At 44.4% G+C, this 19,735-nt stretch overlaps 1 protein-coding gene across 2 annotated transcripts in view; it reads left to right on the top strand.

The window, feature by feature from the left end:
- C4H1orf131 (chromosome 4 C1orf131 homolog) overlaps nucleotides 1-15,265 on the top strand; it is a 32,603-nt gene extending 17,338 nt beyond the window's left edge. The window contains exons 3-7 of one of the 2 annotated variants that reach the window (XM_025284493.2): nucleotides 2,889-2,954; nucleotides 12,432-12,527; nucleotides 12,659-12,745; nucleotides 13,329-13,381; nucleotides 14,594-15,265. In XM_025284493.2, coding sequence (XP_025140278.1) covers nucleotides 2,889-2,954; nucleotides 12,432-12,527; nucleotides 12,659-12,745; nucleotides 13,329-13,381; nucleotides 14,594-14,732 — 441 coding nt within the window. In that variant the 3' untranslated portion in view covers nucleotides 14,733-15,265. The remainder of the gene's footprint in view (nucleotides 1-2,888; nucleotides 2,955-12,431; nucleotides 12,528-12,658; nucleotides 12,746-13,328; nucleotides 13,382-14,593) is intronic. The other variant, XM_025284494.2, reaches the window with a different exon arrangement.
- The last annotated feature ends 4,470 nt before the right edge of the window (nucleotides 15,266-19,735 follow it).

Raw genomic sequence — 19,735 nt, 5'->3', positions numbered from 1 at the left:
TGAATTTGTTGGGGAGAAAGTGGTCTCCCTGTCCTATTCCTCCACCATCTTGGGACCGCCCCCCACCCCCCGAAATAATAATTTACACTCAAGAAGACGTGAAGAAAATTCTCAATATTCCCAGAAATGCTGGCATATTAAAGAGAGAGTGTTTATCTACCCAACTCTTCTCTAATTGGACAAGGATTGGACAGTGTAACTAATAGATAAAAATCTCACCAGTGCAGGAGAAAATACTTTTGGTCAGCCCATCAGAAAGATCACTGAGCCTGGTAACCTGCTTGCCTTCCCCCCTCACCCCACGCATTCCTCCCAAACTGCTCCTCCTCTTTTTTTTTTTTAACATGGACCAGTTTTAAAGTTTTTATTGAATTTGTTACAATATTGCTTCTGTTTTATGTTTTGAGGTTTTGGAGGCCAGGGTAAGGGATCTTAGTTTCCTTAGTTCCCTGACCAAGGATTATACTTGCAGCCCCTGCATTGAAAGGCAAAGTCTTAACAACTGCACTGCCAGGGAAGTTCCAGCTTCTTTTTGTAGCTTGTTCTCTTCTTCATAACCTCACATACAAGTTCTCAGAATCTCCAAACATTTCTCTTTCTTGTGTGTGGGACAGGGAAGCTTTATCAGTGAGCATAGGTGAGATGGTGGTTCTGTAACAAGTAGTCCCTTACACCTCAGTGGTTTAAAGGCAGAAGTCAATTTTGTTCTCACGTCATGCGTTCATCTGGAGAAGGCAATGGCAACCCACTCCAGTACTCTTGCCTGGAAAATCCCATGGACAGAGGGGCCTGGTGGGCTGCAGTTCATGGGGCCTCTAGGAGTCAGACACGACTGAGCGATTTCACTTTATTTTTTCACTTTCATGCATTGGAGAAGGAAATGGCAACCCACTCCAGTGTTCTTGCCTGGAGAATCCCAGGGATGGGGGAGCCTGGTGGGCTGCCGTCTATGGGGTGGCACAGAGTTGGACGTGAGTGAAGCAACTTAGCAGCAGCAGTAGCAGCATGTGTTCATCAGGATTGTCAGGGCAGAATGCCATGGTCCACACCATCCTAATCTAGGGACCCAGGGTGATAGGGGCTCCACCATTTGCTGAAGAAGGTAAGTCGATAAAGGCTCTTAAAGGTTCTCTGTGGAAGGCATATGCTTCCTTCTGCTGTCATGTCTTTGGCTAAAACATCAAGTCAGCATGCCTAACTCCAGGTAGGGAGCAAAGCCCAGTTCTCCTGTGAACCTAGAGGTAGAGGAGACTGAGTGTTGCTTGCAGACAGTAGGGCCTCCTACCACAGTGAGGATAGGGGCAAAGAAAACAGGGGAGACCATGGATTAATGTGCTAAAGTGGTTTTAAAGCTAAAAATAGAAACGAAAGTTAAGGTAGTGGTGGGGTCATGCTAATAGACTCAGCATCATGAAATAATTAGCCAAGAATTTTTCCCAGATGTTTGTTTTTACTATGAAGAAGGATCTGTTACCGAACCAGGTCCATTTGCCCAATGTGCAGCAAGCCAGACACTGAGATCCTGCAATGTACAATTTATTCACCAGGCAGCCAAGTGAGGAGATGGGAGGACAAGTCTCAGTCTGCCTCTCAGAAGTGAGGGGGTTGGGGTCTTCATGGGATAAGCACGATGATCTTAGGCATGGGGAGAGGTTATTGGAGGAAGGGGGAAAGGTGAGGTAATCAGTGTTCTGATCAGGTGTGTCTGGGTTACAGGCTTCAGTGTGTTCAAAGTTGAGGTGCTCAACTTGATCTGAGGGTTGAGTTTTCTGCACCTGACCCTGGAGGGCCCTTCCTTGGGCCCTGTGCAGGCCCAGTAGGGCCCAGTTTGGGGCTGGTGATCCCAGTAGCCTTAGCCACCTCTCACAGGGCAGGAGCTGACACTACATGCCTGTGGAACAGCTGGGCTACGAGAAGCTGGGAAGGTGTGCAGTTAAAGAGAGGAAAAAGGGAAGAGTAACTAAAGTGAGCCTACTCCATTAAGGCAGGTGACCAGCAGAGGGGTTTTAACAAGCCGCTCCCCTGTCCATTGCTGTCCATACAAGACAGCTGTATCCTGCACCGGCCCCGCCCTGTGGACCCAGAGGCCAGAACTGCTTTTCAAGATGCTGCATGGCTAGGATGGCCTGGGGTTGAATAGTGACCGCTGTCCTTGGCCAGATTGACAAGAGAGTTTCCTTGAAGTCTCAAACTTCTGGTTAATTACATGAATTGGTAACCATAACCAGGGGGTATATTGATGTAAAGAGTCACATATCTTGATGGCATTTGCAGTATCATTATTTTCTATTGGGAATTATGCATCTCCATCTCTATCATTTCTAGATTTCTGATGTTCCTGAAAGAAATTTGTTCCTTTATGCCTTTTTTCCTTCCTTCCTTCCTTCCTTCCTCTCTTTCCTTCCCTTCCAACCCACCACCCCCCTTCCTCCCTTTCCCTCATGGCTTGTGGGATCTTAATTCCTCAACCAGAGATTGAACCCCCGGCTGCAGCAATGAAAGCACCAAGTCCTGAGTCCTGAGAATTATTTAAATATGACTTTTTACCCTCTAGAATTCCTGCTCGGTAGTTATCCCTTTCTAAACCCCTCACTATGCAGAGCTTCCCACATACACTGCATGAGATACAGATATTGGTCTCTCCCTTACTCACGTCTCTTTTTTCTTAGTTTCTCATCAATCCTTTCTTAAACTTTGAAACCTTAAATTTATGTTCTCCGTTTTTCTTCCCTTCGCTGTTAATTAGGCTTTTGTGCCACAAGCATATGTTATTGTTTGTTATCTAGGCATCTGGGCCAGATTCACAGCTTTTAAAAATATGACTACTCTCTTGGAGGATGGATACTGTAAAGAACAGATGACCTTAATAATTATTTTTTTCTTTTCAGACCAAAACTAAAGACCAAAACCATCTTGATAAAGATGTGGCTATACAAGAATTTAACTTAGAAAAGGTAGGTGTTTTGAAATTATTTTTTCAGCTTTTAATACCAAAAATGCATGTGTTTCTATGTTGTCCAATGGTCAGGGAACGGTGACGTAGGGCACACTGCATTTACGGGTTGAACATTGTGTAGTTGTTTAAAACACGCTGGTTTTATGATTATAGTGTCTATGATATAGTGGTAGGAAAAACAGGGATGTTTGTGTTCTCTGGTTGTAACTTGGTTTTAAAAATGTGTGAGAAGGGGGGCGGTCCTAAGATGGCAGAGGAATAGGACGGGGAGACCACTTTCTCCCCCCCAAATTCATTGAAAGATCATTTGAATGCTGAGCAAATACCACAAAACAACTTCTGAACGCTGGCGGAGGACACCAGGCACCCCGAAAGGCAGCCCATTGTCTTCAAAAGGAGGTAGGACAAAATATAAAAGATAAAAAGAGAGACAAAAGAGTTAGGGATGGAGACCTGTCCCAGGGAGGGAGTTGTAAGGGAAGATGTTTCCAAACACCCGTAAACCCTCTCACCTGCGGGTCTGTGGGGAGTTTTGGAATCTCAGAGGACAACATAACCGGGAGGAAAAAATAAATAAAACTCACAGATGACGCGCCTAACTGCAATTCCCAGTGGAGAGGTAGCCCAGACGCTCCTGTCTGCCACCAGCAAGCGGGGGCTAACAGGGAGGCGTGGGCTGCATTGCTTAGGGTAAGGTCCGGGCCTGAATGCCCTGAGGGCAATCTGAGGGAGCTGATGTGAGACAGCAGCCCAAACTGTGGGATAGCCAGAGAGAGAAAGAGGAAAATAAAAAAGAGGAAAGAGAGAGAGAACTTTCCTGCGAAAAGCTCTAACCTAAGGCACTGCCAGACCCACTCACAGAACAAAGGACTGAATGAATACCAGAGGAGAGCTAGCCAGCTGCGGACTGGCCCATCCTCCGCAGGAGGCAGGAATGCAGGCAGGCAACAGCCAAAGCTGGAAAGGGGCAAACTCGGCCCCAAGAGACCGCATCCTCTACCAAACTGCAAGCAGGCTCCCAGTTGCTAACCAATTCTTCCTGGGATCCTAGATGGTTGACATCCACCAGGAGGGTCACAGACAGAGATTAGCTCCTCAGAGGAGACACATGGCACACCTGAGATGGCACTCCCGAGTTGCTGGGACCAGGGAGGTGATAAGATGCACCCCTACCTGGGGCGCTCTCCAAGCACCTTGTCGCCTGAGCTGCTAGGACCTTGGAAGGGCACAAAACGCAGGCCCAACTAAGTCTGTGCCCTTGTGGAGTACCTGAGAACATGAACCTGATCGGCTTATACCTGGAAAGTGCACACATCCCAGGGCCTGCCTTAGATGGTTCTCCAGCAGAACAACCTGGAGCCTGAGCAGTATAGACCAGGAAAGCACACATGCTGTGAGCAGGGGCAAACCCAGTGTGGCCCAGACACCGCAAACACTCCCCACATGCACCAGTGATATTTGTTTGCAGTGTTCCTCCCTCCCCACAGCACAACTGAACAAGTGAGCCTAAATAAATGACCACCTTCGCCCCCTTGTGTCAAGGCGGAAGTTAGATACTGAAGAGACTTGTAAACAGAGGAAGCCAAAGTAAACGAAGAAGAGGGAACCGCTTTGGAAGTGACAGGTGCAACAGATTAAAACCCTGTTAGCATTGACTACAGGAGAAGGCGATGGCACCCCACTCCAGAACTCTTGCCTGGAAAATCCCATGTACAGAGGAGCCTGGTAGGCTGCAGTCCATGGGGTCGAGAAGAGTCCAACACGACTGATCGACTTCACTTTCACTTTCCACTTTCATGCATTGGAGAAGGAAATGGGAACCCACTCCAGTGTTCTTGCCTGGAGAATCCCAGGGATGGGGGAGCCTTGTGGGCTGCCATCTATGGGGTCGCACAGAGTTGGACATGACTGAAGCAACTTAGCAGCAGCAGCAGCAGCATTGGCTACATTAGAAGGGGCCTGTAGACCTTGAGAAGAAGTATATGCTGGAACTGAGCTGACCCCACATTGCCCTCAACAACTCCAGAGAAATTCCTATATATATTTTTCTATTATCACTTACAATTTTTAAAAAAAATTTTAAGTTCTTTATTACTCCTTTAATTTTCATTTTTAAAACCTACTCTTACTTTGCGAAAAAAAAAGACCCTATTTTTTTTTAAGACCCTATTTTTAAAGCAAATTTCATGTATTTTTTATAACCTTTGCGACTTTGTTTTGTTTTTTTAATATCATATTACCTCTACTCTAGATTTTTAATCTTTGCTTTTTTGGTATTTGTTATCAATTCTGTACCTTAAAGAATCCAATCTTCAGTACCCATTTTTACTTAGGAGTGTGATTAGTGGCTTGAGTGCTCTCTCCCCTTTTGACTCCTTTTTCTCCCCCAGGTCACCTCTATCTCCTCCCTCCCACTTCTCTTCTCTGCTTAACTCTTGTGAATCTCTTTGGGTGTCCCAGGTGTGGAGAACACTTAGGGAACTGATCACAAGCTAGATTGGTCTCTCTCCTTTTGACTCCCCCTCTTCTCTTCCTGGTCACCTCTATCTCCCTCCTCCCTCTTCTCTTCTCCATGTAACTCTGTGAACCTCTCTGGGTGTCCCTCACTGTGGAGAATCTTTTCACCATTAATCTAGATGTTTGATCATCAGTGCTGTATAGACGGAGAAGTCTTGAGGCTACTGTAAGAATAAGACTGAAAGCCAGAGGCAGGAGGCTTAAATCCAAAACTTGAGAACATCAGAAAACTCCTGACTCCAGGGAACATTAATCAACAAGAGCTCATCCAAAAGCCTTGATACCTACACTGAAACCAAGCTCCACCCAAGAGCCAACAAGTTTCAGAACAAGACTTACCAAGCTAATTCTCCAACAACCCAGGAACATAAACCTGAGCACAAAAATACAGGTGGCCAAAAGTCACACCAAACTCATAGACACCTCAAAACTCACTACTGGAAACATCATTGCACTCCAGAGAGAAGAGATCCAGCTCCACCCACCAGAACACCAGCGCAAGCTTCCCTAACCAGGAAACCTTGACAAGCCACTCGTCCAACCCCACCCACAGGGAGGATCCTCCACAATAAAGAGGAGCCACAAACTTAAGCATACAGAAAGGCCACCCCAAACACAGCAACCTAAACAAGATGAGAAGGCAGAGAAATATTCAGCAGGTAAAGGAACATGATAAAAGCCCATCAAACCAAACAAAAGAGGAGGAAGAGATAGGGAGCCTACCTGAAAAAAAATTCAGAATAATGATAGTAAAAATGATCCAAAATCTTGAAAACAAAATGGAGTTACAGATAAATAGTCTGGAGACAAGGATTGAGAAGATGCAAGAAACATTTAACAAGGACCTAGAAGAAATAAAAAAGAGTCAAATCAATAATGAATAATGCAATAACAGATCAAAAGCTCTCTGGAGGGAGCCAACAGTAGAATAACTGAGGCAGAAGATAGGATAAGTGAGGTGGAAGATAGAATGGTGGAAATAAACAAAGCAGAGAGGAAAAAAGAAAAAAGAATTAAATGAGGACAACCTCAGAGACCTCTGGACAATGTTAAACGCCCCAACATTTGAATCATAGGAGTTCCAGAAGAAGACAAAAAGAAAGGCCATGAGAAAATACGTGAGGAGATAATAGTCAAAAACTTCCCTAAAATGGGAAAGGAAATAGCCACCCAAGTTCAAGAAACCCAGAGAATTCCAAACAGGATAAACCCAAGGCGAAACACCCCAAGACACATATTAATCAAATTAACGAGGATCAAACACAACAAATATTAAAAGCAGCAAGGGAAAAACAACAAATAACTCACAAGGGGATCCCTATAAGGATAACAACAGCTGGTCATTCAACAGAAACTCCTCAAGCCAGGAGGGAATGGCAGGACGTACTTAAAATGATGAAAGAGAAAAACCTACAGCCCAGATTACTGTACCCAGCAAGGATCTCATTCACATATGAAGGAGAAATCAAAAGCTTTACAGACAAGCAAAAGCTGAGAGAATTCAGCACCACCACATTAGCTCTTCAACAAATGCCAAAAGATCTTCTCTAGACAGGAAATACAGAAAAGGTTTATAAATTCAAACCCCAAACAACAAAGTAAATGGCAACGGGATCATATTTATCAATAATTACCTTAAATGTAAATGGATTGAATGCCCCAACCAAAAGACAAAGACTGGCTGAATGGATACAAAAGCAAGACCCCTATATATGTTGTCTACAAGAGACCCACCTCGAAACAAGGGACATGTACAGACTGAAAGTGAAGGGCTGGAAAAAGATATTTCATGCAAATTTGGAGACCAGAAGAAACCAGGAGTAGCAATACTCATATCAGATAAAATAGACTTTGAAATATAGGCCGTGAAAAGAGACAAAGAAGGACATTACATAATGATCAAAGGATCAATCCAAGAAGATATAACAGTTATAAACATATATGCACCCAACATAGGAGCACAATAATATGTAAGGGAAATGCTAAGAAGTATGAAAGGGGAAATTAACAGTAACACAATAACAGTGGGAGACTTTAATACCCTCCAGTACTTTGACCACCTCATGCGAAGAGTTGACTCATTGGAAAAGACTCTGATGCTGGGAGGGATTGGGGGCAGGAGGAGAAGGGGACGACAGAGGATGAGATGGCTGGATGGCATCACTGACTCGATGGACTTGAGTCTGGGTGAACTCCGGGAGTTGGTGATGGACAGGGAGGCTTGGCGTGCTGCGATTCATGGGGTCGCAAAGAGTCAGACACGACTCAGCGACTGAACTGACTGACACCTATGGATAGACCAACTAAACAGAAAATTAGCAAGGAAATACAAACTTTAAATGATACAATAGACCAGTTAGACCTAACTGATATCTATAGGACATTTCACCCAAAACAATGAACTTCACCTTTTTCTCAAGGGCACATGGAACCTTCTCCATGATAGATCACATCCTGGGCCATAAATCTAGCCTTGGTAAATTCAAAAAAATTGAAATCAGTCCAAGCATCTTTCCTGATCACAATGCAGTAGGATTAGATCTCAATTACAGGAGAAAAACTATTAAAAACTCCAACACATGGAGGCTGAACAACACGCTTCTGAATAACCAACAAATCACAGAAGAAATCAAAAAAGAAATCAAAATATGCATAGAAACAAATGAAAATGAAAACACAACAACCCAAAACCTGTGGGACACTGTAAAAGCAGTGCTAAGGGGAAGGTTCATAGCACTACAGGCATACCTCAAGAAACAAGAAAAAAGTAAAAAAAAAAAAAACAAAAAACCTAACTCTACACCTAAAGCAACTAGAAAAGGAAGAAATGAAGAACCCCAGGGTTAGTATAAGGAAAGAAATCTTAAAAATTAGGGCAGAAATAAATGCAAAAGAAACAACGGAGACCATATCAAAAAGCAACAAAGACAAAAGCTTGTTCTTTGAGAGGATAAATAAAATTGACAGACCATTAGCCAGACTCATCAAGAAACAAAGGGAGAAAAATCAAATCAATAACATTAGAAATGAAAATGGAGAGATCACAACAGACAACACAGAAATACAAAGGATCATAAGAGACTACTATCAGCAATTACATGCCAATAAAATGGACAACGTGGAAGAAATGGACATATTCTTAGAAAAGTACAACTTTCCAAAACTGAGCCAGGAAGAAATAGAAAATCTTAACAGACCCATCACAAGCACGGAAACTGAAACTGTAATCAGAAATCTTCCAGCAAACAAAAGCCCAGGTCCAGATGGCTTCACAGCTGAATTCTACCAAAAATTTAGAGACGAGATAACACCTATCCTACTCAAACTCTTCCAGAAAATTGCAGAGGAAGGTAAACTTCCAAACTCATTCTATGAGGCCACCATCACCCTAATACCAAAACCTGACAAAGATGCCACACAAAAAAGAAAACTACAGGCCAGTATCACTGATGAACATAGATACGAAAATCCTTAATAAAATTCTAGCAAACAGAATCCAACAACATATTAAAAAGATCATATATCATGACCAAGTGGGCCTTATCCCAGGGATGCAAGGATTCTTCAATATTCGCAAATTAATCAATGTGATACACCACATTAACAAATTGAAAGATAAAAACCATATGATTATCTCAATAGATGGGAGAGAAAGCTTTTGACAAAATTGAACATCCATTTATGATAAAAACCCTCCAGAATGCAGGCATAGAAGGAACATACTTCAACATAATAAAAGCCATATTTGATAAACCCACAGCAAACATTATCCTCAATGGTGAAAAGTTGAACACATTTCCCCTAAAGTCAGGAACAAGACAAGGGTGCCCACTCTCACTGCTGCTATTCAACATAGTTTTGGAAGTTTTAGCCACAGCAATCAGAGAAGAAAAAGAAAGAAAAGGAATCCAGATTGGAAAAGAAGAAGTAAAACTCTCACTGTTTGCAGATGATGTGATCCTCTACATAGAAAACCCTAAAGACTCCACCAGAAAATTACTAGAGCTAATCAATTAATAAAGTTGCAAGATATAAAATTAACACACAGAAATCCCTTGCATTCCTATATACTAACAATGAGAAAACAGAGAAATTAAGGAAACAATTTCATTCACCATTGCAAAGAAAAGAATCAAATACTTAGGAATAAATCTACCTAAAGAAACAGAAGACCTATATATAGAAAACTATAAAACACTAATGAAAGAAATCAAAGAGGACACAAATAGATGGAGAAATATACCATGTTTGTGGATCGGAAGAATCAATATAGTGAAAATGAGTATACTACCCATAGCAATCTATAGATTCAGTGCAATCCCTATCAAGCTACCCATGGTATTTCTCAGAACTAGAACAAATAATTTCACAATTTGTATGGAAATACAAAAAACCTCGAATAGCCAAAGCAGTCTTGAGAAAGAAGAATGGAACTCGAAGAATCAACCTGCCTGACTTCAGGCTATACTACAAAGCTACAGTCAACAAGACAGTATGGTACTGGCACAAAGACAGAAACATAGATCAATGGAACAAAATAGAAAGCCCAGAGATAAATCCATGCACCTATGGACACCTTATCTTTGACGAAGGAGGAAAGAATACACAATTGAGAAAAGAATCTCTTTAACAAGTGGGGCTGGGAAAACTGGTCAACCACTTGTAAAAGAATGAAACTAGAACACTTTCTAATACCATACACAGAAATAAACTCAAAATAGATTAAAGATCTAAACATAAGACCAGAAACTATAAAACTCTTAGAGGAAAACATAGGCAAAATGCTCTCTGATGTAAATCACAGCAGGATCCTCTATGATCCACCTCCCAGAGTATGGAAATAAAAAAAATAAACAAATGGGACCTAATTAAACTTAAAAGGTTTTGTACAATGAAGGAAACTATAAGCAAGGTGAAAAGACAGCCTTCAGAATGGGAGAAAATAATAGCAAATGAAGCAACTGACAATGAATTAATCTCAAAAATATACAAGAAGCTCATGCAGCTCAATACCAGAAAAATAAATGACCCAATCAAAAAATGGGCCAAAGAACTAAACAGACATTTCTCCAAAGAAGACATACAGATAGCTAACAAACACATGAAAAGATGCTCAACATCACTCATTATCAGAGAAATGCAAATCAAAACCACAATGAGGTACCATCTCACGCCAGTCACAATGGCTGCTATCAAAAAGTCTACAAACAATAAATGCTGGAGAGGATGTGGAGAAAAGGGAACCCTTTTACACTGTTGGTGGGAATGCAAACTAGTACAGCCACTATGGAGAACAGTGTGGAGATTCCTTAAAAAACTGGAAATAGAACTGCCATATGACCCAGCAATCCCACTGTTGGGCATACACACCGAGGAAACCCAAACTGAAAGAGACATGTGTACCCCAATGTTCATTGCAGCACTGTTTACAATAGCCAGGACATGGAAGCAACCTAGATGTTCATCAGCAGATGAATGGATAAGAAAGCTGTGGTACCTATACACGATGGAATATTACTCAGCCATTAAAAAGAATGCATTTGAATCAGTTCTAATGAGGTGGATGAAACTGGAGCCTATTGTACAGAGTGAAGTAAGCCAGAAACACCAATACCGTATATTAACACATACATATGGAATTTAGATAGATGATAATGATGACCCTATATGCGAGACAGCAAAAGAGACACAGATATAAAGAACAGACTTTTGGACTCTGTGGGAGAAGACGAGGGTGGGATGATTTGAGAGAATAGCATTGAAACATGTATATTATCATATTTGAAACAGATCGCCAGTCCAGGTTCAATGCATGAGACAGGGCTTGTGCACTGGGAAGACCCTGAGGGATAGGATGGGATGAGAGTGGGGGGAGGTTCAGAATTGGGAACACATGTATAACCATGGCTGATTCATGTGAATGTATGGCAAAAACCACTACAATATTGTAAAGTAATTGGCCTCCAATTAAAAAAAAATGTGTGAGAAAAAAGATAGGAAGTAGTTCAGCTGCCAAGAGTGGATATTGGTGTCTTTTTCTGTTTTACAATATGTTTTTTATATATAATGTATTTTTTTAAGTTGTTGTTTTTTTTAATGTATTTATTTATTTGGCTGCACTGAATCTTAATTGTGTTGTGTGGGATCTTTGGTTGTGGTGCACAGGCTATGGCGTGCTCAGGCTCATAGCTCCTTGGCCTGTGGGATTTTAGTTCCCTGACTAGGGATCAGACCCGTATCCCCTGCATTGCAAGGCAGATTTTTTAACCACTGCACCAGGGAAGTTCCAGCAATGTTTTTAAAGAAATGGACCTGTGTTTGAAGCTGCTGTGATAAAGGGTTTCTTGGTGTGAGTAGATATGTCTGGGGAGGTGCTTTGTTGCCTTTGCGGGTAACAGCTTGTTTTAGAGCACATCTAAAGCACCACATGGACTTCCCTGGTGGCTCAGATGGTAAAGCATCTGTCTAAAATGCGGGAGACCTGGGTTCGATCCCTGGGTCGGGAAGATTCCCTGGAGAAGGAAACAGCAACCCACTCCAGTACTCTTGCCTAGAAAATCCCATGGACGGAGGAGCTTGGTGCAGGCTACTGTCCATGGGGTTGCAAAGAGTTGGGCACGACTGAGCGACTTCACTTCACTTCACTTCAAAGCACCACAGAGCTCTGTGGGTCATCCTCATTTTATCACTGATTTGTATGCAGAGAAATCTCAGCTTTAGCTGCGTGCATTAAATGTGGGAGAATGGTGTGGGGAATTCATGAACCTTCATGAGAGCTCCACAAAGCTGCTTACCTGCCACCATGACAGAACTCTTACGCGGTGTAGCCAGCCACTGCAGGTCATAATAGCATTGGGGGTATAGTGCGTCGTGTCTGATGGGCAGTACCCCTCCGGCTGTGTTCCCTTTGTGGAGTCTTTGGAAGGCACTTGGGTCTGACTGTGCTTTGTGTCTGCAGGCTCGCTTGGAAGTGCACCGGTTTGGGATCACAGGCTATGGAAAAGGAAAGGAGAGAGTCCTGGAACAGGAACGTGCCATTATGCTGGGTGCTCGGGTGAGTGGCTGCCTCTGCCTTCCACCCCCAGCTGGGTTACGGCAGAGGGGAACACCTGACCAAGGCAGGATGGGGGATGCTGGGAAGTGTTTGCAAGATTAAAAAATGATAAGTGTACTTTCTCGTTTCAGCCTCCGAAAAATAGTTATGTGAATTACAAGGTTTTGCAGGAGCACATCAAAGAAAAGAAGGCAGCAAAGGAAGAAGAAAAGAGAACGGTAGGTGTCATAGCCTCTCTATTAAACTAGAATGGAAAGATGGTGTCAGTCTGCCGCAGTGCAGCACTGGACCCCTCTGCTTGGAAAGCAGTCTAGGCAACAGCAAGCCTAGGGTTAAATAACCGTTCTGTCTACTTCTTTGAGTCAGCTGCATTTTGTGATACCAGCCACGTAATCTGACTCATTTACATGAAAGGTTTGCTTTGAAATGGCCGACTCCTGTTCAGGTACTATGAGCTACTTTGATCCTTTTGCTATATCAAGTTGTTTCTTTTGCCTTTTGTGTTGTATAGAACATATGGACTTATGACAAACCACAAGGGTATGTGGATGTTATGTTCCCTCCCTTTTGCTTAAAATGGAAGGTTTGACCTTTCTGCTGTTCATTTTCTCTGAATGGCCTTTCACAGTCTTGAAAGGGTTTTAGGATGAAACTTTGAATCAGTTACGTTTAATGTGCCTACCTGAAAAAATATTAAAAATAAATGGTATCTCTGTGGCTTTTGGTGACAAATCTCTTGCCTTTTTTTGAATCTCCATTATCCATTATGGATACATATTTTTTCTTTGATTCTGAAATCAGGCCAAGGACACAGATATTTTCAAGAAAAAGAAGAGGAAAGGGCAGGAAGACAGGTAAGTGATAGGCACTGGGGTGGAATGATTTGGATAAACCTTTTGGTTAGTTCTGAAGGTGATACCTTGAATGGATGTGGTGTTTCTAGCCTGGTGCAGCGCTGCCCTATCTTTTATCCTAAATCAGGCCCTTGAGGGGGGAATACAGGATTTAGTGAATTGTCCAAGATGAGGTGACTCCCTCAGAATTGAATAAGGAACCTGTTTTCAAGCACCAGACATGTGCAGTGACTGATGGAAAAGCTGGGACTGAAGTTTCCAACAAGACCTCTGTTCCCTCCTAAGAGAGGTACTGCTGGGTCAGCATGACTGGCCGGGGTCTGTGCTGCCTGCCTGTCCACAGCCACACGAGGGAGAGCACTGGGGTTTGAGTAGTAGAACCTTGATTTTCTGCCATTCTGCTTATTTCTTAGCTTTCATTCAAGTACCTCTTTCTCTCTTCTGAAATTACTGTTTCAAAATCTACTTTTGTCTACAGCTGGAAGCTGATCAGTTGTTTCTGGCTGTGTGGTCTGTCTTCTGTGTGCTGGGCACATAGATGTGGGGGGTACAGCCATGAGCACATTGAGGGTCTCTGCCCTGGAGGAGCTTACATTTTAGGGCGGGAGACACATTAAAACCTATAAACAGATATATAGGGCTTGTCAAGTCTGGGCAGGCTTCATGAAAGTGTTAGTCTCTCAGCTGTGTCGATTCTTTGCAGACCCCATGGACTGTAGTCCACCAGACTCTTCTGTCCATGGGATTCTCCAGGCAAGAATACTGGAATGGGTTGCCATGCCCTCTTCCAGGGGATCTTCCCAACCAGGGATCGAACCCAGTTGCAAGCAGATTCTTTACCATCTGAGCCACCAGGGAAGCTGGCAGTCTTAGTGAGGAGGTTGAAGTTTAGCACAGTATGAGGGAATGTCACTGAGGGTGGACTGGTGTGTTGTTCTAAGGAAGCCATATCTGAGTCTTGAGAACTGAATAAAGAGGAAGATCTGGAAAGACCTGGTAGCAGATTATTCAGGGTAGAAGAAGCCAGTGGAAAGGCCCTGAGGCAGGAGGCAGTTCAGGGACCGCAGGAAGGAGGTGGTACTACATTGGGTCGGGGGCCATGCCTGGGAAGAGCTGAGAGTTCACAGGAGCAGACCCAGGTGGCCTGGTTGTGGTGCTGGAATCATTTGTTTAAAGCTTGATTATAGTAATTTTCTCTCACTTTAAATGTAGGAAATCAAAAAAGAAGAAGTCTGCTCCAAGTATTTTGTCAAGTGGACAGATTGGACAGGTTGGAAAATTCAAAAATGGGACATTGATTCTGAGCCAAGTTGATATCAAGAAAATAAATTCTTCCAGAGTGGCTAAATGACGTTATTTTATAAAATAGAGGAATGGGAAAGTGCCAAATGGACCGAAACTGGACCCCTACAAGACTTCCAGATTATTCTTATTTATTTTGTATTTCACAGACTTTTTTATCTTAAGGAAAAGAAATAATTAATTTCTAGCTGCTGAAGTATCTGTCTTTTTATGATAACCACATTGGGCCAACTGCAACGTGAATCTGAAGTCGAATTGTTGAGAAGAATGTTTAAAATTCTTCAGCGAGGTTCACTCAAGTTTCACTTTCACTGGTGCCTTGTGCGTTTACTTGTAGATATTTCATAATTTTACAGATTTGTAGATGCTAATAATTAGCTTAAAATTGGTTTATAATTTTCTAAAAATGTTTAATCATGAAAGAATTAAGAATGTGATAATTTGTCAGTTGTTTTGTGGGAAAAGCAGTTTACATTTTCAGCCTACCTAAGGTGTATAAAATCTACTTTGTAAGAAGCTGTATAAATAAAACACAACTTTTTGATAAAAATGAACATGACTATTAAAAAACACAACCAATAAGTTAAATGTTATCTCCTTCAGAGTCATCCCTTGGGGCAGCCATACACATATGTTTGAATAGTACTGCCCTTATTGAGTGTATTGGAACTTCCTAAAGCTTGTGACACTTAAAAAAGAGGTCTTCATTTTTGGCTGTTTTTTTTCCCCCCACTGTCCAAAAATTCAGATCTAAACCTAATAAATAATAAAGTTTTGGGGAAAACAGAGGGGTACTTTTCACCACTGGCTGACTCTCTTAAGTGACTCATAAGTTGACTTGGAAGGCATTTACATTGTTCAAAATATATTTTCAATTGAGGCAAAATTGGAAATGTTTTGTTAAACACTGGAAGTATTTTTTTTTTTTTCTGGTTTATTTTGAAAGGCAGTCTTCATTAGGGTCTATATTTTGGTGGATTTATTTTAATTAGTTCATTTTGGGCTGAGCTGAGTCTTCTGTCCCTGCATTGTTGCCTGTGGGCTGCTCTCTGGTTGCGGTACAAGGGTTTCTCAGTTGTGCTGGCTTCCTGTTGCAGAGCATGGGCTCTAGGTGCATGGGTTCAATAGTTATGGAGTACAGTCTTAGTTGTTCTACTGCGTATGGGATCTTCCCGGACCAGGGATGGAACCATTGGCAGGTGGATTCCTAACCACTAAGACCACCAGTGAAGTCCTTGGCAGTTAAATGTTTTTATTTTTCTTTTTTCTTTTTTTTTTTTAAGAAAGTGTGAAACAGTTGTGTCCGACTCTTTGCGACCCCATGGACTGTAGCCCACCAGGCTCCTCCGTCCATGGGATTTTCCAGGCAAGAGTGCTGGAGTGGGTTGCCATTTCCTTCTCCAGGGGATCTTCCCGGCCCAGGGATCGAACCTGGGTCTCCCTCATTGCAGGTGGATGCTTTACTGACTGAGCTACCAGGGAAGCCCACCAAACATGACAAAGCCCTAGGAAAAATCTGAGGAGCTGGAAATGACCTACTGGAGTGGGTACCCGGTCAGTTTAACTCCTTTTCTTATTGATAGGGAGCCAGGAAACCCAGCAGTCCCACCTCACCCCACCTCCCATGAGCCTTTGTGGCTCAGATAACTCAGCACTTGGCCCAACTCTCGACCAGAGTCCCAGGCTAGTCAGTTCTGGAAAAGCATGCAAGCTCCTAGTGTAAACTGCTTTCCTTGTTTCTTGTTTCACCTTTTAATTTATGGAGTAAATACAGAGGAGCCATGTAACCACTGGGTGCTCTGGAAATAGTCAGGTCTAAGGGTGACAGGCAAGCCTGCATGATCAGGACTGATGGTCACGTGTAAGACCATGCTGCTTATTTCCCCATTCAGGAGGCTTCCTCCAGCAAGGCTAGCAGCAGAGAGAAGTGACAGTGGAGAGCAGTGCTGCCATGGAAGGAGCCCGCGCTTGGGGGGAGCTTAAGTGCTTCCTTGCTATGTCTTGCATACTCAGCGCCCTTCCCCCTTCACAGGGCGTCTCCCTGACCATGGATACACCTGGGTGGATCGGTCCTGGTGCCATACAACACTACCACCTGCCCTTAATCCCAGGCACCCCCTTAGGGAATTCTTGATTCCCGTCCCCACAGCGCTTGGCCTTGTGGACAAAGAAGAAAGTAGAGAGCACAGCTGTGTTTCACTAAACCAAGGCTCTTGCCCGGGCAACAGTAGGCACCAGCTTGCAGAGGTAACTGACCCTGACCGGCAAGTGGAGGCAGGGCTACAGTCACCCAGGGGGCAGGGAGGAGTCTGTTCCCAGGTGGTTACCCAGACGTCTCCGGTGCTCCGTGTCCCGTGTCGGTGGTAAATTGACAAGTGCGGGAACCCTGGACAGAGAAGGGCCTTGGCAACCTGAAGCTCAGGTCTTCCACACCCCGCCCCCCAGGGGATGGAGTCTGGATCAGGGATGCTGGGGTGGGGGGGTTGATGGAGTCCAGGCAAATGGTGAGGGTCTGTGCAGCTCCAGGACCAGCCAGCCTGGCTTGTCTCAGCTTCCCTCTCTGTGAGTCTGGAGGAGCCTCTCCCTAAACTTGAGGGGAAACCTGTGTGTGGCACAGGGCGTGGACTGGTGGGCCCTGCCATGTCCCTGCAGACCCTCTGCCAAGAGCGCTGAGGTACCTGCTTCAGCAGTGAGCTATTCTCAGGGATGCCCGCCCCCTGTAACGTCCCAGGCAGTGATGACTGACGTCCCAACGCTGGGTAACTGAGCTGAATGGCCGAGGCCTTTGCTGGGTCTCCCTTGGCCAGATTCTGCTTCCTTCTCTTTGTGTTGATGCCAAGAGCTCCCTCTAAGAGATGTCCTGCCCTCTGCTCTCAGAGTCCACAACTGGCCCTGAAACCTGGCTAAACCACTTGGTGGTCCAGCAGGTGACAGAAGGCTGAGACCAGGTCGCCAGCTGTGGGAGCATGGGAGACAGCTGTTCTTGGGAAGCACAATTTGAGAAAAGACAGTTTTCAGTCAGACACCAGGCTCAGTCTGTGGGTGAAGGGGCTGGTCAGTCTCCTTCATCCTCCCAGGTCAATTAGGACATTTTCCCCAAATCCTAGTTAGCTTCCACTTGCAGCCCATGACCCACTTTTCATTCATGAATTTATCTCAACTATGTGTTAACTCTTACCAATTACTTGCGAAAATGAGTTTCATGAGCTGTTTGAGATGGTACCTTATAATTGAGAGTCATATGGTGCTAGTGGTAAAGAACCCACCTGCCAACGCAGAAGACAGAAGTGAGTTCGTTCCGTGGGTCAGGAAGATCCCCTGGAGAAGGGCAGGGCAACCCACTCTAGTATTCTTGCCTGGAGAATCCCATGGACAGAGGACCCTGGCAGGCTACAGTCCATGGGGTCACAAAGGGTCGGACCCGACTGAAGCGACTTAGCACACAGCATATTTACCTCATGATTTCCTGAGCATAATCACCTCATGATTTCCTGAGCACATTGACCTTGGGCCTCCCCGGGCCCCCACCCCATCCCACTGCAGCCTCTGCCCCATCCAGCTGGCACTTAGGCAACTTTGAAGAGAGGCAGACCTTGCTGCTGATCAGTAAGCACAGATCAGACCTTGTCTTTCAGCTGTTGGCAGTGTCAAAAGAATTTATTTCAAATCTGCTTAAGGTTGTGGTAAAACTCAAGTTTTCCAAAAGGCGATACACAAAGTCCAACCAACCCCCGAAGACCAGAAAGCACAGTGTTTGCAATTCAAAAAATACAAACGCTTGGCATACCAATACAAAAATTAGAAAAAAGTTGCATACCGTCCCCCCACCTCCCTCCTCCGGGTTTCCAGTGGAATGTGAACACCAACGGGACCAAGAGCTGCCACCCTATGGCAGCCGCTCCCGACAGACAGGGGCGCGGTGGGGGAGGAGCGGGGGAGGGGGAAAGCAGGGTAAAGACAGACAGGAAGACGGAGCTTCCGTCATCGACAGCTAAACAAGGACACGAAGCTTTTTGCTACTTTGAAAATTCCTTTGCCAACATTAAACACACATCTCTCATGCTTAATACAACAGCTGAGTGTGAAAGCAGCAATTCTACATCATGCATTTAATGTTTTCTGCTTTGCTCACTCTGCACTTCCTCTTGGTGCTGAGAAAACCCCGGGGCCTGGGACGTCCAGTCACCACTGAGGAGTTGGAAGGGCCCTTCCCTAGCTGCAGCCTCACCCAGGAAACACCCACTGTGCTCCTGTGTCCACAACTGCCAGCAGTCACTTTTCCAGACCCGAAGCCTGTCTTGGATTCTCTCCTTGGAGGCTTCCTGAGGTCCTAGTCTGGGGAGTGGCACCCAGGAGCTCTCTGGGTCTCCCAGCACCCGGGCCAGGCAGCCTTCCACTCCCGTTGAGAGAAAGCAATGCCTCCTGGCTTAAAGACTTGGCTGCAGTCTCAGCTCCCAGCTACTCTGACTCGAGTCAACATCATTCATCAGGAAACCATTGAGCCCCACCCCCCACAGCAGATGGTGCAGGTGAGTCCCAACCCGTGTGGACACTGGGCCCCCCACCTTTTAGGCCAACCTGCCTTCCAGATGGTAGCTTGGTTGTATGCCTTCTCATGCTTAGATGTTGGTTTTCAAAACCATTCCTTCTGCGGAGATCTTTGAAAACAGGAGAAACATTGTCAGCTGAAGGTGCCCTTAAAAGAGAGCTAAGATAACCGCAAAGGCAGGAAGGCGGTCACTCTTTCCATGTTTCAAGGCAGCTTCTGCAGGCAGATGCAGTGCTTCACACCGTGCCATCAAAGCAGGCCATTCTGAGAACAGGAGCGCTTGTCCTGTCTCCTCCGTGCTCAGGTGAATCTGGTTTTACGCACTCCTGGCCAGGCAGCTGTGTAATCAACATGTGCTCCTGGATGGAAGACATGTCAGACGAGGCTCAGGAAAGTCACCGCGCAGGCTCTGTCCTCCAAGTGTGAACCGTTGGCCTGGACTCAGTAGATGCAAGTCTCCACTTTGTTCTTGAAGAAGCGTTAGTCTACGATCATCACAACAC

Source organism: Bubalus bubalis, chromosome 4, assembly GCF_019923935.1.
Source record: "Bubalus bubalis isolate 160015118507 breed Murrah chromosome 4, NDDB_SH_1, whole genome shotgun sequence".
Taxonomy (NCBI): domain Eukaryota; kingdom Metazoa; phylum Chordata; class Mammalia; order Artiodactyla; family Bovidae; genus Bubalus; species Bubalus bubalis.
The sequence above is the reverse complement of the archived record's forward strand: the minus strand, read 5'-3'. Positions and strand labels throughout refer to the sequence as shown.